This window comes from Lampris incognitus, chromosome 3, assembly GCF_029633865.1.
Source record: "Lampris incognitus isolate fLamInc1 chromosome 3, fLamInc1.hap2, whole genome shotgun sequence".
NCBI classification, from domain to species: Eukaryota; Metazoa; Chordata; class Actinopteri; order Lampriformes; family Lampridae; genus Lampris; species Lampris incognitus.
Genome location: NC_079213.1, coordinates 30,057,915 through 30,081,449, shown reverse-complemented (window position 1 = coordinate 30,081,449; position 23,535 = coordinate 30,057,915). Strand labels below are relative to the sequence as shown.

The window sequence follows — 23,535 nt, the reverse complement described above, 5'->3', positions numbered from 1 at the left end:
CAAGTGGGCTGCCGCTTCCTTGAGGGAGAACGGTGCCGCTGGCGGGTAAGAGCGCCCCTGATAGATAGAGCGCCCCCGGTGGCGGTAACGAGCAAGCGGTCCTCCCCAGAAAGAGTCCTGGAAGGAAAACGTGCCGTGGCTGAAAAAAAAAAAACTTCGGGAGAAAAATGGAAAAAACTAGCAGGGGTTAAGACTTTATTCGCGCATCCATTGTCGAGATAAGGACGAGCAAGTATGGATCTGTATACGTTTTCACGCAAGGCGATCCTCCAAGTCACAATGATGTCGAAAATGGAAAAAACACGGGATTCCTTGCCATCCAATTCAAAGTAAAATTTCCTCATGGAGAAAGGAGCGAGTCGGGAATCATGAGCACAGGTTTGTTTCCTTCGGGAGCTAGTTTAGCAAAATCCCACTGTGCGAGTTTTTGCTGTGGTTAAAACTAAATATGTTTTTTTTGCTCTATCGTGAAAGGAAACATCATCAAAACGTAGTTCCTCTCTGAACTTTTTAAGCGTTTGTGTCCTTTCCGACAAAGTAGTTTAACCGGAGGTTTTCGCAGCGGTAGCTTTTCAAAATATAAGCGAATGGGGTCTCGACATATGCTCTAAAACCCTTATCTAGCGGTGAAGTTTGCCGTTTCCCATCTCATATTGCAGCCAGTGTCAGATTGGAGGAGGGGGGGGGGGATTAAATCCTTTGTCTCAAAACATCTGTCCTGCTGTTGATGCATAAAGTCTTCGAACTCGATAACAACAAAAGCTCGCCGAACTGCATCGTAAACGCTAATGTTCAGCAGTAAACGCATCCCGTGCCGAAACCGAGTAGTTTCGTGGGACCAGTGCTCCCAGATGGGACACCACGCAATTGGTTTTACAGCTTTTTGATTTTTAAAAAAAATTTTTTTCATGGCACGAGCGTTTTTTGGTCATTGGCGTTACGGGAACATCCGCTTCGATGACTCCGCTTCTCGTGGTGTCGCCTCGCGAGGGAGTTTTTCAGCCAATATAGCGGAAAGTATGAACCTAAATCTAATTTCTACTTCTTTTTAGCGGCTAAGAGTCTCGTTTGATGTGGCTGCTTTTCGCGTCAGTTAAAAACCCGGAGTGGGAAATGAAAAAAAAGTTCGTTAAGTCAACACGAACATAAATAAATGCACACATAATTATCCGAATCGAGAGCCAACGTTAACGAGCTACACTAGACTTGACATAGAGATGCTGTGTGTGTGTGTGTGTGTGTGTGTGTGTGTGTGAGAGAGAGAGAGAGAGAGAGAGAGAGAGAGAGAGAGAGAGAGAGAGAGAGAGAGAGAGAGAGAGAGAGAGAATTCACTGGTGGTGTGTATTCATAATGGTTTTTACCCTTAAATAAGCATAGTTGTAGCTACTAAGATGTGTGTTTTGCCACTGGCCACCTCATCAGAGATCTCCGGAGGCTGTTTTATGTAAATATTAGAATAGTTCTACTAAAAAATATCTAAACTCAAACTGACACCACACCATTTGACAAGAAGCTTTGAGTTCAATCATTTCACGATAAGCACTAGTTTACTTCTGATCCACGAGTGAGTCAATGCTCAATTCCCACACCCATTTCTAAGCCAGGTTACAACACTGTGACCCGAGGGGTGTCCTTTTGACCCAAGGCTTTGCAACATCTTGCAGCTGTCTGTACTTTTAAGGGGAGTGAAATATAAAGCATGTTTAAAGAACTCTGTCATTCCTGTGTGGCTCATGCAAAAATATCCTTTCCTCCTCTTTCATTCATGGGCAGGTGTGAAGAAGCCTCCATTGGCTCCCAAACCTAAACTCCCTGTGACCACCAAGCCCTCACCTCCTCCCATTGCCCCTAAACCAGAGGTCCTAACGCAGCCCTCAGTTGTCTCCCAGCCTTCCCCTGCTACTCTGAAGCGAACCAAACCGGCTGTTGCACCCAAACCATGCATCCCTAAATCCTCAACCTCACCCACCTCTGTTTTACCCCGGCCACCCAAACCTGGCGTGCCCAACACCCTATTTCAGGAACAAAGGGAGGATTTGGATGATAGTCTCTCAGTTCTCAACTCCAAGAATGAGATTTTATCAGAGCCCGGTAATCAGGAATCGGACTACATCATTCCCACCTGTTCTTGTGGGCTCCGGGATTGCTCCCAGTGCCAACACCTAGACAATGGAAATGTCATGCCAACTGGGAATGATTTGCACAACAAGCTGCTGCAGAACGGGAATTCTGCAGAGGGATGTGAAATTCCAGATACGAGGTCGCTTGATGTGACAGAGAACCAGGAGGAGAGGGTGGCAGCCAAAAGGAGTGGAGGCTTGAGCAACCACCTTCACCCTAAGCCCAAGGACAAACCCCAGAGACAGAGGCGCCTGAAAAAGGAACAGGTGGGCGGAGAGGGGCAGAGGACTGAGGAGCAGCTGCAGCCAGGGAAAGGCTTTGAAGGAAGTGATTTGGATCAGTTATCAAAGGGTGCAGAGGGGATCACAGATACACAGACAGAGGATCCTAACACAGAACCACAAAACAAAGACTCTGAAATCGCCTGCAATTTTGAAGGCAGCATTGTTGTGTCATCAGTGCTCACTGATCCTCAGCGATGGTCTCAGACACCTTCGCAAGAATGCACTCAGGTAGACAGCAGTGAGCCTAATGCCTCTGTCTTGTATGCTGAGAGCAAAGCACCATCTGTCAGGTTGCCCCCTGACCCACAGGTCCCAGCTCCCCCCAGCAAGCCTCTGCCGGTTCCCCACCCACGCAAGCCCAAGAAGCCAGCCCTGGTGAGGCAGGATGGCTTAGAAGGCAGTGCCCATGAGGAACACATTCATGGGATTGAAATGCAGGAGTCTGAGAAGACAGTTTGGCCGGCTTGTGTTTCTCTCAGCTCAGAGGAGGAAGAACTCAGACAGGGTGTAATTGACAACCTCCTCCTCCAACCCAGAGTCTCAGGTATGGTAGATGATGACCCTGACGCCCCTGTGCCCCCTCCACGACAGACTTCTCTGTCACCACGCCTCCACAGAATGAGCCACACTCCCTACTGTCTCGACCGCAATGCCTCCCACTCCCTAGACGTGCTCTCTGACCCACGGTCCGATGCACTGAGCCAAGACATCAAAAAGGACAGTGAGGCGCAAAGAGTGGAGGACAATGAGGAGGACGGGTATGGAGATTTTGAGCGTTACCCCATTGCACACAGCCTCCCCAAACAGATCAAGCTAGGCTGCCACCAGCCCCTGGCCAACACCAGGAAAGCATTCTCTGCCGATGAGCAGGACTCGCCAAGGACACCGCCCCGGAAGCCCCAGAGACACAGCCTGCCAGCACCTCCTCCGCCCTCCATAACCCCTCCTGCGCCTCCTCACGCCAACACCCCAATGAGGGAGCTGCCTGCACCACCCCAGGAGAAAACAGCTTGGCGCTTTCCCAGGCCTTGCGTGACATTTTTCAGCAGGCAGATGCCTACCAGAAGCAGCGTGCCCCCTCAGAGCAGGGCCCCGCTGCTGGGGAGCAAGCAGAGGGCCCAGTCCTTCTCCGCAGCTGACCTGGCAACCCGCAACGAAAGCCAGAAGAGGAGCCTCTCTTTCCGGAAGCTGCTGGAACTCAGGCTCTCAGTCAAGATGCTGCCAAGGTTGCTTGCCAAGGGAGGGCAGTCTCTGGACTGTACCAATGTGGAAACAAACCCAGCTGATAAATGTCTGGATCAGCCTAATAGCAGCAAAGGGGAGTCTTTCGGCAGTGGCGAAGGTGGAGAGGGATTGGTGGAGTATGAGAATGTTCCGCTGTATGAGGAGATACCCGAGTATATGAACCTCCCGTTTCACAGTGGGCGACCGGGCTGGCCACATGACTCCGATTCAGACATCTATGAGGTGCAGGACCCCTATCAAAGACCCCAGAGTGATGACTATGAGAGGTAGGGTGTTTTGTTCGCACTTGAATTGTGTGTGTCTGTGTCTGTGTGTGTAGCGGTATTTCACGTTGAATTGACATGCTGAATTACTTGTTCCCGTCGTTCAAAAGGAATCAAACAAAAGATTGAGCTTGGACGGCTTTGTGGCCGCATTTCCTAAGTCGTTGTGAATTGTCTCGGGCAGCGTCTTGAGGGATTGTGATTCATGTTTTAAAGGCCACATGGCTGGAGTAGCATAGTGGTCACCGTACTGTGATAATTTACGAGAGTAAAATGGAGGAGACGGAGTATGAATTGCATATATGGCTAACAGAATTTATAAATGAGATTTCCCAGCAGAGGGGGGAAACAGAGAGAGGCTTTTTGTGTGTCAAGAACAGTGTCACACCCGTGTGTGTGTGTGTGTGTGTGTGTGTGTGTGTGTGTGTGTGTGTGTGTATTTGTGTGTGTGTGCATGTGTATATGTGAGTTTGTGCATGTGCATGTGTGTGTGTGTGTGTGTTTGAAGGAGGGGCCGAGAGCAAAAGTCGATGTATAGACTGAGGCCTGGCCCTGCTATTCAGTTGTAAAGCTGTGTTATTGCCTTCTAATTTCAGGTGTCCCGTGACCGCAGTGTGGGAACCCTCCGTCTGCTGCAGGTCACACACAGGGTGACATTGGCATTAGCGGACCGTATTCACAAGAGTGTGCAAGTTAGCCTCCAGGGCTAGCTGCGTAGCATGTGAATGGAGCATTGATGTGCAGCAGGTTGGGTTGTTTTCCTGTGGGTTATTTTCAGTGGCCAGGGCAGGAAATGTCTGAAAATCGCAGAAATGCCACACAGCACTCTAGAACAGGGAAAATAAACGTCCAGCAACCACTGGCCTCTCCTCCTCCTCCTCTTCTCTCCTGCTGCCTCAACTGTGTCCAGCCTCATCTTAACCCCATCACTTTGTCCCACCCTCTTTTTTTCTCTAGTTTTCGGTTACTTTTAACTGCCCCCCGCTCCATCCACATAGATGAAAAGCTATACAATCGAGTGACACGTCTGCCCAATGAGACACTGTTCATTCACTCAACCGTAGACTACCAACGTGTCGATGTTCTTATTGTAGACCACATAGGCGTGCGTCTCTGATGATGTGGCTCAACCCAAAGCGGCGTGTGGTCAAGGCCGCGCTAGGTGGAGTCTCGGTGAGGTGAAGCGAAATGGGATGCGAAAATAGTAAAGAGGACCTAACTTTCTCCTTACTTGTCTGGACTGCAAAGTGGCGAGTGTGTATGTTTGTGTGTGTGTGTGTGTCAGTGGGTGAATTCGTAGTGTTTCCCAGGCATCTAAGCCTGTTCGGTTTATGTAACCAGCCTTGGGCAGTAAACAAGTACTGCTCTGTGCCCTGACCCAGTGTGTTGAAATGCTCGTGTATAGAGAAAGAAAGAAGAAGGAGAGAAATAAGCTGGGTAGGGGGAGGAAGAGTGTGTGTGTGTGTGTGTGTGGGGGGCGACTGGGTTTTAGGTGCAAAGAGACACAGCAAAACAAGGAAGCGGAGAAAGTAGGCCATGGGAACAGTGGATAAACGAGAGTGAATTTTTGGATTCCCGTACAGGTACTGTGTATTCGGTACACGAGTCTCGCGGACGGAGCTAAGCAGCCAGCGTGTCCGAGGAAGGTTAGCGAGCTGATTCGTAGAGGGGTCTACCTTCTGCAGTCCACGCTGCCGGAGTGTTGCATCCCAGCTGTGAGACCGTAGCCTCAGATAAAAAACATTAGTGCCATGCAGACACATGTCGCTGCTTGCGTTAGTCCGGCAGATGGGAATCTTTTCAGCGCTGTGGAGAACCAACAGACAGGGTTCCAAAGAGTGACGGCGGTAATGACAGACGCAGACACGAGGAAACTTAGGATGCTGAAACAGCTTTTAAAGCAATGATGAGCGTCAATGATGTTACTCTCAGTGGAAGTGAATGTTGGCAAATGGGGTGAAATCAACTGGTGCACAATGTGAATGTGTGCACACCATTTATGTCATACACTCATTTAAATGTGCTTAGTGCACCAGTTGACTTCACCCCCACTTAGTGGGCCATGTGGAATATATATGTACATATATTTTTTCCCCTTTTCCTCCCCAATTGTACCTGGCCAATTACCCCACTCTTCTGAGCCATCCTGGTCTCTGCTCCACCCCCTCTGCCGATCCAGGGAGGGCTGCAGACTACCATATGCCTCCTTCGATACATGTGGAGTCACCAGCTGCTTCTTTTCACCTGACAGTAAGGAGTTTCATCAGGGGGACGTAGCGCGTTAGAGGATCACGCTATTCCCCCCTGACCAGAGGAGGCGCTAGTGCAGCGACCAGGACACACACCCACATCCAGCTCCCCACCCGCAGACACGCCCAATTGTGTCTGTAGGGACGCCCGACCAAGCCGGAGGTAACACGGGGATTCGAACCGGAGACCCCCGCATATGGAAAAAATATTTAACTAAGAAATAGATCTGTCATAATGTCAGCAATGGCTTATCAAGGTTGCTTCAAAATGCTTACACTCGAGCATCCGGGTAGCGTAGTGGTCTATCCCGTTGCCTACCAACATGGGGATCGGCGGTTCGAATCCCTGTGTTACCTCCGGCTTGGTCAGGTGTCCCTACAGACACAATTGGCCATGTCTGTGGGTGGGAAGCCGGATGTAGGTTTATGTCCTGCTTGCTGCACTAGCGCCTCCTCTGGTCGGTCAAGGTGCCTGTTCAGCAGGGAGGGGGAGCTGGGGGGAATAGCGTGATCCTCCCACACGCTATGTCCCCCCGGAAAAACTCTTCACTGTCAGGTGAAAAGAAGCAGCTGGCGACTACATATGCATCGGAGGAGGTATGTGGTAGTCTGCAGCCCTCCCCGCATCAGCAGAGGCGGTAGAGCAGCGACCGGGACAGCTCGGAAGAGTGTAATTGGCGGATACAATTGGGAGAAAAGGGAGAAAAATCCCCTCCCCCCTAAAAAAAGAAATGCTTACACTCTGGAGTGGTGTGTGTATAGGCATATCTGCCATGACCTGCCTGGTTTCATCTCATGGCACACCACACACACTTTCACATTTACTTCGTGTGCTAATCGACCTCTTCCTCCACTATTGCCGTTTGTTTTGCTAAATGGGTGGTTTTTGTGTCTCTGTGATCAGTGGCTGGATGAGGCAGGACGGGGTTTACTCGGAGGAGGAGGAAGTGCATAGCTCCGATGAAGAGGACAACAGCTCCACATCCAGTAAGGAGCAGCTGGATGTGTCAGACCGACAGGTATCACCTCCTTCTTTTCTGTCTCCCTGTCACTCTGTCTCACACGCGTACACACACACACACTGCAGAATGAAGTGGTAGTTTGGTCATGCGAATGCAATGCAGTGACAGATTAATGCTAAGTGATAACTTGATAGTTTAGGCCGAGCCCTCTGTCACGAGACCGCGGCCTCTATTCGAGCAACGCCACCGAGCTGTCAGTGTAACTGATACATTTTTGATCGTGTGTGTGTGTGTGTGTGTGTGTGTGTGTGTGTGTGTGTGTGTGTGTGTGTGCACGCACGCACCCAGCCTGTCCAAACTCCCTAGAGGCGGGGTATACAGGATAGAAGGAGATTTTCGTGGTAGAAAGAGGTGGGCTTACAGATCTGGAATAGCCCTTTATTGGCCGAGGGCTTTAGTACTGTGTGACTGTCTCTGTGACGGTGTCAACACCTTTGTCTGATGCCCTCAGAGGAGCTGGAGGGCTTCACAGACATGGACACTAAAGGCCCTCTCAGTCATGCAGGGGGCAAGGCCACTGTCCAAATAAAGACCGCCAGAGACCGCCCAATCACCATTCCACAACAAACACATACACAAACACACACTCACACACACTATCAGGGGGAGAAGCCCGACGCTGCTGCACTACTTACAAAACAGTCCTGGTGGAGCAGTTGTCTGGGAGGTTGAACGGGTCGAGGCCTATGGTTTTAGATGGTGAGGCAGGAGCGAGCAATCATGGTGGTTTGCAGTGGCACTGTAAGTAAATCACGGCGTTTCATTTTGTGTTGATGTGAGTTAGGGCTGTGCGATATGGTGATATATATCGTGTGACGATAGAAAACGTCTATCGTTTCATATTAAGCTCTCGTTTATTTCGTTGTGTCACAAATCACACTCTTTACGGCAATATTTATCGTCATTTGGACGACCCTTTCCGCTCTTTGCACAGCACGGAAATTTGCATGAAGGCAATACAAACAAACATGGAGGACAGGGAACGTAATGTAGAATGGTGTAATTCCGAACAGAAGGACTCCGACCAGCCAGGACAAAACGAGGAGCTTGTACCTAAAAGAGGGGCTACTTCTATTGTATGGACGTGGTTTGGGTATGAAAAGTCTGACACGGACCTGAAAACCATACCTTGCAAAATATGCCGCACGCTGGTCCCCACAACAGACTCAAACACCACGAGCCCCTTTTACCGCCTACGCAAGAATCATGTCAAACAGTACGGAGCAAGTCAACAGATGAGAGACGCAAAAGCACAGTCGAGTGCTCAAAACAAACCCCAGACTCTCACGTTGCAAGAGGCTTTAGCCCGCGGCACACCATATCTCTATTTACCTTTTTATGTTTTATACATGAATATTTTATTTTATTTTTTTACATGCTTATTTGAAAATTCGTGCAAAGGTTCTAAATAAAAGGAGAAAAATAATCAAATATGAGTAACTACCTTTTATTTGTCGAGTATGTAATTCAAAACGTAATAAGAAATAGGCCTTTCCATGTGGTCTTTTTATATTAAGTATTAATTCATTGAATTTACAGAAAATGTGCTATATCATGATCTGTATCATCGTGGTATGAATGACCTATATCGTGATATGTATCGTTATCGTGATACGAATGACCTATATTGTGATATGTATCGTTATAGTGGTATGAATGACCTTTATCGTGATATGTATCGTTCTCGTGATACGAATGACCTATATCATATGTATTAGGGCTGAACGATTTGGGGAAAATATCTAATTGCGATTTTTCTGACAGATTGTGATTGCGATTTGATTTGCAATACAATTTTTGAAAATCAAACTTCAGTTCATTATTCACTGTATAATTATTCACTGTATAATACATTTAAAACATGCGATGGAGCCTCACCACTTGAGAACATTGAAATATTAATTGCTCTTTATAATATTCCAAGGAGGAGGGTGAAAAATATATGAATAGATTCAAAATGTGTTTGTTAAAACAAAAAATGGTATAGAACATACACATATGAAGACACATAGAACAATTATCACAAAGCTTTTACTGTTAATTTAGATAAATAAAAAACAATAATGAAAGTAAACCATTCCAGAAAATAAGAAAATGTATAAAGTAATTTAAGAAAATATGACATTTTGTAAACATGACGTAAACATTCCTTTCAGTTAACATTCTGTAAACACTGAAATTCCCTGTAAATTCCATAAACATTGAAATTACCACCAAGCTTTAAGTTAAAAATCCTCATTGATAAAGTGTATGGTATCAAGTAAGGCTCGGTCATCCTACTTGACCACAAATCAGTAGTCGTGGGGTAATGTTCAACACGTTTCAGTTCACCCTCAACTTTTCCCCTGCATTCGTCATAAAGCTGAGGGATTGCCACTTGGCTAAAATATGTCCTGGATGGAAGCACGTATTTTTTGTCCATCGTTTTTCTGAGATTTCGAAAGCCCTCTTTTATTGCCATTATGTCTTTGGCGAGGTAATGAGTGATGGCGCTTGTTATCTTGCGGTGTCTCCGCGAACTCTTGTCATACGGGGTAGCAGCTACAAAAGACTCCGAAACTGTAGTTTGCCTACTTTTATCTGTTGTAGTGGCGGCAGCACCGCTTTCCTCAGTCTTCTTTTTCGAACACTCATCGTATAGGTGTCTGTGAATGTTCTTATTTATCCAGGTCATGGTTATCCAAAGGAATTGAATCAAGTGCAACTGGACTAGTCCAGTTGCACTTGATTCAATTCCTTTGGATCATCGTATAGGTGTTCATGATGGCCTTTCAAGAGCTGGTACAAGTTTGTTGTGTTACCTCTGGTGGTAGCCACTGTTCGACGGCAGGTTTTGCAGAGCACCATCGTTTGCTGCACATCTTTTTTGGAAAATCCAAAATACTCCCAAATAATCGAAGTGCCACCCTTCTTTGACACTAACTCTTCAGGCGCTTCCCCTTCTGCGGCACTGGCAGCCATTTCCAATCTCTTTTCTCTATATCTGCGAGTCCTACACCACGAGTTTCTTAAATGCTTACACGTGTTTTTTTTTATTGGTGGGCGTACTTGATCGCTGTAAGTAGGGCCACTTCTGATAGGTGAGTGTGTCTCCTACGTGAGGAGCACTGATTGGTGAGTATGACTGTCACACAAGAAGGATGGCACATAGACTGATTCATGTGGTCGACAGGCCCATATGAAATTTTAAACCATATACAACTGATTTACGACTGTATCAGAGTCACGAGCGGCAGAATTAATCGCAGTCTTTGCGGTTAGCTAATCGTGTTAGTTCAAATCGCGATTTCGATTTGAATTCGATTAATCGTTCAGCCCTTAATATGTATCGTTATCGTGATATGAATGATGTGTATAATGATATGTACCGTTATCGTGATATGAACGACTTATATCGTGATATGTATCGTCATTGTGGTACGAATGACCTATATCGTGATATGTATCGTTATCGTGATATGAATGACCTATATCGTGAATGTATCGTTATCGTGATATGAATGACATATATCGTGATATGTTCCGTTATCGTGATATGAATGACCTATATTGTGATATAGATCCTTATCGTGATATGAATGACATTTATTGTGATATGTATCGTTATCGTGATATGAATGACATTTATTGTGATATGAGATTTTGGTCATATTGCACAGCCCTAATGTGAGTGAGAGAGTTTCAAGCTTGTAGCCTGTCTTTAGCATTGCCTGACCATGCTATTGTCTCATTTGCTCCCTCAGCAAGAGGACGAGATGAAGAGGAAGAAGGTGGTGCACATAGCTCAGGAGATCATGAGCTCCGAGAAAGTGTAAGTGGTTTGGTAACACAGCAGTGATGATATGACCATCTTCCCCCTAAGCGGCCTATACACCACCTTACACAGTAAGAAGAACGGATTGTATTTCTTCTTGTCACTAACGTACTTCTGCTCTCCCTCAACAGGTTCGTGGATGTCCTGAAGCTGCTTCATATAGTAAGTGTCTCATGTTTGATTTTAGTGAAAATCACTGCCTGTTCCATGTGTTTTCTGAGACAAGCCCACAGAGGCAATGTTTTTATAAGAGAAAAAAAAACAAACAAGGGAGCTAGTGCTTTGGACCAGGATTTCACTCCTACCTAAAATGACCATGGGCGGTCAAATTGACCGCTGGTTTTTAAACTCTATTTTGTCAAGATAACGACTCAATTGAGATATTAATGAATTGCATCAGTTAGTATGTCTGTTAGGAAACTAACTGAGACCAAAATTAACATTTTAACAGCTATAATAGTATTTTTAAATGATTGACACTTCAGAGAGACATGATCGAACTTGAATAGCAAAACTGAAAAAGTGAAAATATTACCTGAAAAACAAAACGGAAAACACATATTGCTAATCTAACAAATGTAACAAGATCTATAAAATGTGAAGTGTAAAAAAAGAACTGAAAATAAATATTAAAAGTCCCAAACAACGACCAGAACTTAAAAACTACTAGAACGACTGTGGGCAGTCAAAATGACTGCCCACGGTTGTAAAACTCTGTATTCTGTCAAGATAAATACCCGATTGAGATATTAATGCATTACATATGTTAGTATGTCTGTTATAAAACTAGCTGACACCGAAATGAACATTTTAACAACTTTTAATACTATTTTTTCAAACAATTTATAATGGCCGTTGTCCAACGCCTGTAAATACCGCAACGCCTCGGTGGTAGTCATGGTACGTCTGTAACGGCGTCTGTAACCAGACATGTTGGCAATAATCAAAAATCGAGTTTAGACTACTTCTCTGCACTGGAGAACGCTGGTGTGTTTCTAGGACAGAACAATGAACTTCACGAAGGAAGATGACGCACAAATTACGTGCCGTCATTTTGACCGCTCGTGGTTGTTTTTAGGTAGATCTTATCATAACTTTTTTGTGCAATTGATCTAAAACTCATTTTAATGCAAATATAGGCAATTTTATGAGCATTCTCAGGTCTGTATCTTTTTTTTTTCTTCCAGAAAGTTATTAAACTTTGAAAATCCGAAACGGTCAAAATGACGACCTTGGTCGTTCTAGTCTTTGTCTTGTCTTTTGAGTCTTTGTCTCAGACAAATTAAGCGCCCTTTTCCGTTTTATCCAGCGTGATTGTCCTGGATGAGCGATCAAAGCATTTCCCTTGGGGCGAGGATGAACAAGGGAGTAGCTGGCATGTAACGCTGCTGCTGCTGCTGCTGGAGCGCTCAGAAGAAGTTAGATATTGTAGCCAGTTCCATGGCTGAGCTTTTAAATATGCCGCACTGTAGTTTTTATTTTATTCTTCCTTTCCCCTCTGGGCCACCCTGAGCAGCTGCTTCTATGTACTCCATCACGTGTGTGTGTTGTGTGTGTGTGTGTGTGTGTGTGTGTGTGAGACCAAGAGAATGAAGGAGACAGATAGAGGAAATTAGCCTTGTCTTCAGCGCAGAAATGTCATCAGTTCAGGACTGGCGTTGTTGTGGTGAGTTAGGTCATGCACTGTACCGTGTGGTGAGTTAGGTCATGTACTGTACCGTATTCCTGTCGAGCTGAACGACCGGCTGGTACCTCTACAGCAGCTTGTACTGAAGGGACCAACTTTGATCCCTTCAGTGCAAGCTGCTTTGGTACCTTTTTGATTTTACTTTTGCGCTTTTGATTGATTTCTTTTGATTTTGATACTTTTTTTTATTTTGATTCTTTTTTTATTTGAAAGTACTTTGATAATAATAATAATAATGATGATGATGAAAAAGCGCTTTCAGGGGGCCGCTGCAGCCGGGACGCAGACCTGGGTCTCCCGCACCACAGGTGACTACATTAACCAGTCGACTAAAGGGTCTGATCCATTAGCCAAGCTACTGTGAATCCTGGTCGTAGTTTTGCTCCATGACGAAAAAAATTGAAAACCGGGCGGAAACACCAAATTTATGTTGCCCCTTTGACAAACGTGACAGGAATCTCATTTGGCAACTTTATTGTCCCCATATTTGTTAGAATGTTGTTTTTTTTTTTTTATGTCAACACATGTTACCATGAATTAATAACATATATGTTGAACTGTTTTTTTTTTTTAATGAACACAATAGATGAGTTGGTGCTCCAAAGTTCTCGTGCAACAGTATCGATCTATAAAATATCCTTCTTCTTCATTTATGTCTGTCAGATGTGTGTGTTTGTTTTTAAAACAAGCTGTATTTCTCGACGTGCCCTTAGCGGCACATGCTGGGACAGTGGGGCTCTTCAAAGAAAGCCCAGGTGAAAGGGTTCGCCTAACCCGTTGTGAAGGTCAAGTGTCCACCTGTCTGGCTGCTTCAGACACGGCTTTAGAGAGAAACACCACCACAGGATTAGTTTAAAATGATGTCCTGTGGCTGACAGGGGGGAGGGAAGGAGGGAGGGGAACTGTGTTAAAGAACGAGGTCAGATAACATTCTTCACTGTCCACGGCTGCCCCGGGCACGCAGCAGCTGCTTCCTCAGGCCAGTAGAGTGGACCTGCAGACATACACACGCATGCCTCTGGGTTAATAATCCTCTTTCTTTGTGTTCATGTGTGCACCAATGCAGGTGTGTGTGTGTGTGTGTGTATAGGTGGGTGTGTAGGTGAGTATGTGGTGTGTGCATGTGTCAAGTCATCCGTTTCATATGCCCGATGTTTTTTCTCACTTACATGTGTGGGGAATTGCTTTTGTTGGTTAGGGTTTTATAGCCAATATCCCTATGTGAGTCTGTTGTTGTGTTACGTTTTCATCATTTTTTTTTTCCGTCTGGCCACAGATGGTTAAACAGGGCAATTTTTCACTTCTCTCTCAGTACGCTGTCTCGTTAGTTTGACAGATTTTCATATATCTGACAGCACCGAACAGTGTGTTCTCTCTTTTCCCTGGCCGATTTACCAGATGTTGTTTGAGGTTAGCGCTGTATGTGTGTGAGTATATGATTTCTGAGGGGTCGAATGAGTGTATGTTAACTGGGACATTTTGGATCTGCAAAGTCTCTCCGCTTCCTTCCAGGTGGATGTGTGTGTTGGCAGGACAGACTGCGTCAGACTGCTGACTCAGCCGCATGCACGCATGTGTGCATATATGTGTGTGTTATGTGTTAGGCGCGGCGGGGCAGGGGGGGCACATTTATGAGGTGATGACCAGGTGTTCCGGCCAGCCGTCGTGCATCACCACCACCCCACCCACCCACCCACCCACCCTGCCCAGCTGTATTGGGGCGAGTGTGGGCGTCCCTCTCCCGCTCCCTTTCCGTCGCCCTGTCACTCCATCCGGATTCAGCCGCTTGTGTCTCTGCAGGACTTCCGGGATGCAGCGGCCAAGGCGACGCGGCAGAATGGAAAGCCTGTGGTGGAGGAGCGGATCCTCAGCCAGATCCTGTACTACCTGCCTCAGCTCTACCAGCTCAACAGAGACCTGCTGAGAGAGCTGGAGGAGAGAGTGGCTCACTGGTATGATAAAACACACACACACACACACACACTTTTTAATTGTTATGTACTCACGGTATTTCAGTTAGTGTTTTTTTTTAAATCTTGCAAACAACTTTTTTTTTTTTCTATCCAAAGTGGTGATTTCTGCAGCCTGTCAATGTTTGGGTATTTTTTGATGTAGTCTTGATCCCATCCCAGGTACTACAGACACATTTACAGTTGAAGGCGGAAGTTTACAGTTAGGTTGAAGTCATTAAAACTAATTTTTAAACTCAGTCACAGATTTCATGTTAACAAACTATAGTTTTGGCTGGTCAGTTAGGACATCTACTGTCAAGTAATTTAAACAATAGTTTACAGACTGATTATTTCACTCATAATTCACTTCATCACAATTCCAGTGGATCAGAAGTAGGGATGCACCAATACCACTATGTGGTATTTGTCCGATACTGTCCTCATGTACTCATAATTGTACTCGTAAAACTACTCCGATACAATCACACCCGATACCCGACTAGACAATTCCTACTGAAATTGTGAAAAGTTGGGTGTACGGGTAGCGTAGCAGTCTATTCTGTTGCCTACTGACATGGGGGGTCGCCGTTTCGAATCCCCGTGTTACCTCCAGCTTGGTCGGGTGTCCCTACAGACACAATTGGCTGTGTCTGTGGGTGGGAAACCGGATGTGGGTATGTGTCCTGGTCGCTGCACTAGCGCCTCCTCTGGTCGGTTGGGGCACCTGTTTGGGGGAGAGGGGGAACTGGGGGCAATTGCATGATCCTCCCACGCGCTACATCCCCCTGGTGAAACTCCTCATTGTCTGGTGAAAAGAAGTGGCTGGCGACTCCACATGTATCGGAGGAGGCATGTGGTAGTATGCAGCCCTCCCCGGATCGGCAGAGTGGGTGGAGCAGTGACCGGGACAGCTCGGAAGAGTGGCCAGGTACGGTTGGGGAGAAAAAGTCACGTGGGGGAGATAAATACCTCATTGTACCAGAGTCAATGTGATGCAGCAATGCAACCTTGTGATTTTTTTTTAATTGCACATTAAAATAAATCAATCAAATCAATGTGTCTCAATCCAGTACCAGTTAATATAGCCTACGCTTCAAACCCCCGCGTAACCAACTGCATTATCACTTGGCCAAGCTCATGTCCATGCAGAAATCTTCTCAGAAAACACGGCTGGAACGCGACCACACGCAACACAGACAGTGTAGCGGGGAAAAACCCGCTCCGCCCCGCCCACGTGATGCGCCGCATCCGTGCCTGACACTAATGATAGCATATCATTTCAGTTCTGCTATGGTTGTATGTTGTACAGTGCCGCGTTTGTTCAGGAAAGCACAAAGTTGAATGTTAAAATGTCAGCAACAGCATCATGTTGTGTATTTATTTTGTTAAAGTAAGAAACTGAGGAACATCGGATGAAAGTAAAAAATGTTTTTAAAGTCGTTGGTAGAATTGCAGTGGTATTATTAAGTACTCATATCGATACTCGGTACTCGTACTTGTACTTGGTCTGAAAAAAAAAGTGGTATCGGTGCATCCATAGTCAGAAGTTAACATACATTAGATTGACTGTGCCTTTAAGCAGCTTGGAAAATTCCAGAAAATTATGTCATGGCTTTGGAAGCTTCTGATAGGTTAATTGACATCATTTGAGTCAATTGGAGGTGTACATGAGCATGTTTTTTTTTCTCCCCTTTTTCTCCCCAATTGTATCCAGCCAATTACGCTATTTTCTGAGCCATCCCGGTCACTGCTCCACCCCCTCTGCTGATCCGGGGAGGGCTGCAGACTACCACATGCCTCCTCTGATACATGTGGAGTCGCCAGCCATTTCTTTTCACCTGACCGTGAGGAGTTTCACCAGGGGGACATAGTGCGTGGGAGGATCACACTATTCCCCCCAGTTTCCCCTTAACAGGCGCCCCGACCAACCAGAGGAGGCACTAGTGCAGCGACCAGGACACATACCCACATCCGGCTTCCCACCCACAGACACGGCCAATTGTGTCTGTAGGGATGCCCAACCAAGCCAGAGGTAACACGGGGATTCGAATCAGCGATCCCCATGTTGGTAGGTAACAGAGTAGACCATCACGCTACCCAGACGCCCCCCTGTGGATGTATTTTAAGGCCTACCTTCAAACTCAGTGCCTCTTTGCTTGATATCATGGGAAAATCAGCCAAGAGCTCAGAAAAGAAAAATTGTGGAACTCCACAAGTCTGGTTCATCCTTGGGAGCAATTTCCAATCATCTGAAGGTATCACATTCATCTGATATTAACAATAGTACACAAGTATAAACACCATGGGACCATGCAGCCGTCACACTGCTCAGGAAGGAGACGCGTTCAACAGCAAAGGACCTTGTGAAGATGCTGGAGGAAACGGGTACAAAAGTGTCTATCCACAGTAAAACCAGTCCTATACCGACATAACCCGAAAGGCCACCCAACAAGGAAGATGCCACTGCTCCGAAACCACCACAGAACAGCCAGACTACGCTTTGCAACCGCATAAGGGGACAAAGATCTTACTTTTTGGAGAAATGTCCTCTGGTCTGTTGAAGCAAAAATTGAACTGTATGGCCATAATGGCCATCGTTGTGTTTGGAGGGAAAAGGGGGAGGCTTGCAAGCCGAAGAACACCATCCCACCCATGACGCACGGGGTGGCAGCATCATGTTGTGGGGGTGCTTTGCTGTAGGAGGGACTGGTGCACTTCACATAAGAGATGGCATCATGAGGAAGGAAAATTATCAGGAATCGGGCACATTTATTTGTTTCCCTCAGCCCACAGCAATGCAATACAAAGACAAAAACATGTGCAAAACCTACAAGAACACAAATATCCAAACTACAAAAAAAAAGTACAAAAACAAATATCCAACATATCAAAAAAAAAAATTCACTGTCCAGGAGAATGAACGCCAGCCAGGATGACTGTCGGAACTGCCAGTCTGCATGGGCTAGCGGTTAGCTTAGCCTGCCCCGCTTCCTCGTCCTGTCAGACCGCCCTCGGTGTTTCCTCTTCGGGTGCAGTGCCGGGCAGGGCTGTGGCCCACCAGACGCAGCAGACCAAGCTCCCCCAGCCGATCCAACACCAGCTCTCCCAGCCAGACACCCTCAACACACCTCCCCGCACTCCACACGATGACATCAAAAACAAAAATTATGTGGATATATTGAAGCAACATCTCAAGACATCAGCCAGGAAGTCAAAGCTTGGTCACAAATGGGTCATCCAAATGGACAGTGACCCCAAGCATACTTTCAAAGTTGTGGCAAAATGGCTTAAGGACAACAAAGTTAAGGTATTGGAGTGGCCATCACAAAGCCCAGACCTCAGTCCAACAGAAAATTTGTGGGCAGAATTGAAAAAGGCTGTGCAAGCAAGGAAGCCTATAAACCTGACTCGGATACACTAGTTCTGTCAGGACCAAAATTCCAGTAACTTATTGTGAGAAGCTTGTGGAAGGCTACCCAAAACGTTTGACCCAAGTTAAACAATTTAAAGGCAATGAAACCAAATACTAAGTATGTAAACTTCTGACCCACTGGGAATGTAATGAAAGAAATAAAAACTGAAATAAATCATTCTCACTTCTATTATTCTGACATTTTAGAGTCTTAAAATAAAGTAGTGATCCTAACTGACCTAAGATAGGGATTGTTTACTCGGATTAAATGTCAGGAATTGTGAAAAACTTGAGTTTAAATGTATTTGGCTAAGGTGTATGTAGACTTCTGACTTCAACTGTACCTCTGTTCAGAACTCACAAGGTCCGACCTCCCTATTGTAGCGGGTACCTCTGTGAATTAAACGGTTCCTTTGCTGTCTCTTTGCAGGTCTGATCACCAGAGACTGTCGGACATTTTTGTCCAGAAGGGGCCTTACTTGAAGATGTACTCCACCTACATCCGTCAGTTCGACAACAACGTGGCTCTGTTAGACGAACAGTGCAGGAAAAACCCGGGTTTGGCCGCCATTGTCCGACAGTTCGAGGTAAAGCGGGAAGTAGGCCAGTGTGCCTGCAGCCCTTCTCACTACATGTCAGCGATGATAAAAGTCTGGGTAATATGTAGTTGTTTTTTCTTTTTTGTTTGGTTTTTGGAAATGATTTGGGAGATATGTGGTTTTTTACTTCTTCTTTTTTTTTTATATCTCAGATGAGTCCAAGATGTGCCAACCTAGCGTTGAAACACTACCTTCTGAAACCAGTCCAGAGAATCCCTCAGTACCAGCTGCTACTCACAGGTATGGACATTTTTTACCAGCACTTTTCCCGTTTCACCCTTTCCCTCCCACCGAAGCCACAGCACTGCAGGTCAAGAGTTTATTGAATCATTCCACTGCTTTATTGGCAGTGCGTGACTGCAAGCTCAGCTCTGGTGTGGTCGTTCTATTTTGGCTCAGTTAGCGTGTTAGCACGATACTGACACCTGGTGGACACAAATATAGTGCCAGTAAAATAAACATCTGTCAATAAACGTTGTATCCAGATGAACTGATTCAACTTTCTTTGATTTTCTTACCTGGATTATTGAGCGTGCATCAAGACATGATGTCAGCACTGTGTGAAATGTCTGACTTGCTCTTGAGACTACATCCTGTTCTTCAGTTATCCCGTTATGGACTTTCTGCCTGTTTCCAGATTATCTGAAGAATTTACCTGAGGACTCTGAGGATTATAAAGACACACAAGGTGAGGCATTAATTTGTTAATCACATATACTGTATATGGACAGAACTGATCCCGAAGCTTATGTGTTTTGTTGTTGCTGTTAATACAGCTGCCCTGGGCATAGTGAAGGAAGTGGCCAATCATGCTAATGATATTATGAAACAAGGGGTAAGAACTCTTTCACCAAATGTCCATGTGCCGCAAAATTCTACACTACTGTACCCCTTCTTGTCACATCACTTTCCATCCATTTTCTTCCCTTTGTTTTTCAGGATAACTTTCAGAAGCTAATGCATATTCAGTACAGTCTGAATGGCCACCATGAGATTGTTCAGCCAGGCAGGGTAAGTAGCTGCCTGATCAGTCCCACATAAGACCAGACAAACTTCTCTCTCGTCAGACCACCCTTACCCTAAACTTCCAATTACTATTCATTCATTTTCTTCGTTCCCAGGTGTTTCTGAAAGAAGGCACTCTGATGAAACTGTCCAGGAAAGTCATGCAGCCGCGGATGTTCTTCCTGGTGAGTGTAAAACAAACCGCTGCATTTGGGGGAACTGTTCACACGCACAGTGGCCGCAAGAGCGCCATTCTTTTCTCATTTCTTTCTCTTGTCTCTTCTCACTGGGATGATCCTACACTAGCCTCCATAAGCAGTTACCACATACAGTCCACCTTTTGATACTGATAATTAATGTTTCCTTGCAGGGGATATTACGTTTAAATCACACCGTTCTTCAATGCAGTTAGTTTTTGTTTTGTTTTTTGTCCCTGTCTTTTCAGTTTAATGATGCACTCATGTACACCACTCCTGTTCAGTCTGGCCAATATAAGCTGAACAGTATGCTCTCTTTGGCTGGGATGAAGGTGAGAAAGACATTGCAAAAAAAATTTATTCTATGAATTGAAAGTGGGATGACTTGGCTGCTCTAAAGTGTGTGCTGTTGTTAGTGACAGCCTTTTTTCTTATTTGAATGGTAATTTTTGATTTTCATGTGCGTTTTCAGGTGAGTAAGCCCAGCCAGGAGGCCTATCAGAATGAGCTGAACATTGAAAGCGTTGAGCGCTCTTTTATCCTGTCTGCCAGGTCAGCAGCAACCCTTCACCTCAGACACCTCAAGCACACGAACTTTGTTGGTTCTTAACCTGTATGAATTATTGGCGAGCGCTGTAATCTATTCAGACTGTGTGGTATTCGATGTGTAGAGTTCTGATGCATTGTGTACTTGCAGCTCTGCCACAGAGAGAGACGAGTGGCTGGAAGCCATCGCCAAGGCCATAGAGGACTACACGAAGAAAAAGATCACATTCATATCCAGCCGCAGTCAGGAGGAGGTAATGCCTAACTCTCTCTACCTGCATGTATAGGTTGCTTGTTGGGCTTATTAGAGCCACGAGTCCTTTGTTTCAGTGCTTTCCAGAAGTAATCCATATCCCCTCTCAATCTAGGCTGATGGTCTTGGAGACAGTGGGGCCCCACTGGGTTCTAAGGCTCCCATTTGGATCCCGGACCTGAGGGCCACCATGTGTATGATTTGCACCTGCGAATTCACTCTCACCTGGAGGCGGCATCACTGTCGCGCCTGTGGCAAGGTTCCTAATACCCTCCTGACAGCTGCTACTACACAAAGCATTACATCTTATATCCATTTTAAAGTTTCCTATTTCATTGTTTTATCTATGAACTTTGTAGAATTTGTTTTTCAGAGTGCTTTAATACTTAAGTATTAGTAATTTTATTAGCATTCATATTGAATTGTTTATGCCACTCTCTCTCAGCATAGTTATATTTGTGCTTGGGATAGGTTGTGTGTCAGGCATGCTCCACTAATAAGTGCTATCTGGAGTACTTGAAGAATCAGCCCGCACGTGTGTGTGACCACTGCTTTGCCAAGCTGCAAGAGAATAGTGAGTGTCTTGTGATTCAGTCATTGCATTAAATTTATCACATGAATTTCTTCGTTGATATGAGTTGTTAGCTTGCAGCAGCTGCAATTGGCGGTTTATTCCTGCACGTCTGTTTTCTTTTAGGTGACCGATGTGCCTCGGCGTCAGTTTCTCCTATCGGAAAATCGGGAGCCTTTTCTTTTTCCAGAAAACAGAAGAAGATTCCTGCAGCACTGAAGGAGGTGTGTGGTATTAAATAAGCAGGATGGTATTTACGTTACGTATTTATTTGCAGTGTGGGAGGATGGCGGGAATTCACCTTTGTTGTGGCGTCACCCAGTACCATCCATGCAGCGTCTTTGTCCATCTCTGCGTCTAAGTTTATGGCTTCGTTTGATGGCTGGGAGAGCTGGCGCTGGATCGGCTGGAAGAGCTTGGTCTGCTGCGTCCTGTGAGCCCAGGGACCACAGCCCTGCCTGGAGCTGCGCCCGAAGAGGAAACACCCAGGGTGATCTGACAGGATGCGGAAGCGGGACAGGCTAAGCTAACTACTAGCCCATGCAGACCGGCAGTTCCGATAACACCGAAGGTGGTCTGGCGGCGGCCTTGCCTAGCCTTGACTGTGTTTTTGGTGTCGTCGTGTGGAGTGCAGGGAGGTGTGTCGAAGGTGTCTGGCCAGGAGAGCTGGTGCTGGATTGGCTGGGAGAGCTTGATCTGCTGCGTTTGATGGGCCCAGGGACCGCTGCCCTGCCTGAAGCTGCACCTGAGGAGGAAACACCGAGGGCGGTCTGACAGGACACAGACACTGGGCAGCCTAAGCTAACTGTTAGCCCATGCAGACCAGCAGTTCCGACAGTCATCCTGGTGTTCGCTTTCTTGGACAGTGAAATTTATTTATTGGATATGTTGGATATATGTGTTTTTGTATTTTTTTGTATTTTGGATATATGTGTTTTTGTAGTTTGGATATGTGTTTTTGTCTTTGTGTTGAACTGCTGTGGGCTGGGGGAAACGATATTGTGTTTCATTTCCTGCATGCAGGTGCAAGGAATAAAATGACAAATATTCCTGATTCCTGATTTATCGGGCCAAACATAACTGATCTTGGTGAGTTTTCTCTCCTTTAACTTCGAAGAATATGTCACGTGATTATTTTAAAAGAGTTTCTCTGCATTCTTCAATAGGTGTCTGCCAACACGGAGAATTCTTCCATGAGTGGCTATTTAAACAGGTCGAAGGGTAGCAAGAAACCGTGGAAAAGGTTGTGGTTCGTCATCAAGAATAAAGTCCTCTACACCTACGCCGCCAGCGAGGTATCGCACGCTCACTCTCTAACACTTTTCTGCTGGAAACATGGCCTTCCTTGAGCACTAGTTGTGTGTGTGTGTGTGTGTGTGTGTGTGTGTGTGTGTGTGTGTGTGTGTGTGTGAGAGAGACAAGCAAACGGGCGGACAGACAGACTTGTTGGGCCAACAGCGTTTTGTCAACTAGGTTTTCTTCTTTTCAGGATGTGGCGGCTCTGGAGAGTCAGCCCTTGTTAGGTTTCTTTCTAAGAGAAGAGAAGCACGGCCCAAATCAGAAGCTGCAGTTCAAACTGTACCACAAGAACACCCTGTTCTACATCTTCAAAGCTGACGACATCCCCACTGCACAGAGGTATCTGTCTTACTGGCTGCATGTTGATTATGTCAACATGGTGGTGTCATTTGTGTTCATTTTAACGAATGATTTTTTTTCTAATGGTTGCTTTTGTTTCTGTGATGCTTCCTGTGTCATCAGATGGATTGAAGCCTTCCAAGAGGCCATGATTCTTGAACAGTGATTCCCATCAACAGCGGTGAAGCTAAACTAGCCCTGGAGCCAATTGATGGACAACTCACGACCCCTGGTCCCAGGGGTCACCAGCTCAGGAAGGATTCCAGATGGACTATCTTCACTTCAGAGATACCCAAGGCCAATTTTGTTAAAGCTGAATGTTATTTACCCCCCCCCCGCCCCCCAAAGAACAACTTGTTTCTTCTTCTCTGTAAACACATTACTACCTGCATCCTCCCACTTTATCAGGCTGCTGCCGTGCAGCCTTGTCACAGAGGTTCTGAGGCCACGCTGGATGTCTTGCCCTCGTTCTGGTGGAAGCGGCCGATCTGTTCCCATCCAACTTAGAGACGAAACCATTTTATGTCACGGCTGGGGGTTAAAGGTCAAGTTCAGAAGCATGTGCGAGGAAGTGTCGCTGAACAGATGTCAGGACTATTTAAAGCCACCGGAAATCGTAAAATGTCCAGAGCCGGAGGAATGAATGAAGGATTCGCTTTCGTGTGAAACGAGAACAT

The 23,535-nt window shown here is 45.9% G+C and overlaps 1 protein-coding gene across 1 annotated transcript; it reads left to right on the top strand.

The window, feature by feature from the left end:
* The first annotated feature begins 172 nt into the window (after nt 1–172).
* On the top strand, nt 173–23,093 carry fgd6 (FYVE, RhoGEF and PH domain containing 6). The gene is made up of 21 exons (XM_056275930.1): nt 173–378; nt 1,774–3,916; nt 7,067–7,181; nt 10,928–10,995; nt 11,130–11,160; nt 14,486–14,637; nt 18,480–18,636; nt 18,801–18,888; nt 19,286–19,336; nt 19,425–19,483; nt 19,588–19,659; nt 19,770–19,838; nt 20,099–20,182; nt 20,323–20,402; nt 20,548–20,650; nt 20,765–20,908; nt 21,121–21,223; nt 21,347–21,444; nt 22,387–22,515; nt 22,710–22,858; nt 22,982–23,093. Exons 1-21 carry the CDS (start codon nt 369–371, stop codon nt 23,022–23,024), a joined length of 3,948 nt encoding a protein of 1,315 aa, XP_056131905.1. The 5' UTR covers nt 173–368; the 3' UTR covers nt 23,025–23,093.
* Nucleotides 23,094–23,535: the final 442 nt, after the last annotated feature.

What these genes read in the sequence shown, in the direction of transcription:
- fgd6 (XM_056275930.1), top strand. An exon ending in ACTGTCGCGCCTGTGGCAAG is followed by an intron (nt 20,909 to 21,120) that starts GTTCCTAATACC and finishes TGCTTGGGATAG; the next exon opens with GTTGTGTGTCAGGCATGCTC. An exon ending in GACATCCCCACTGCACAGAG is followed by an intron (nt 22,859 to 22,981) that starts GTATCTGTCTTA and finishes CTGTGTCATCAG; the next exon opens with ATGGATTGAAGCCTTCCAAG.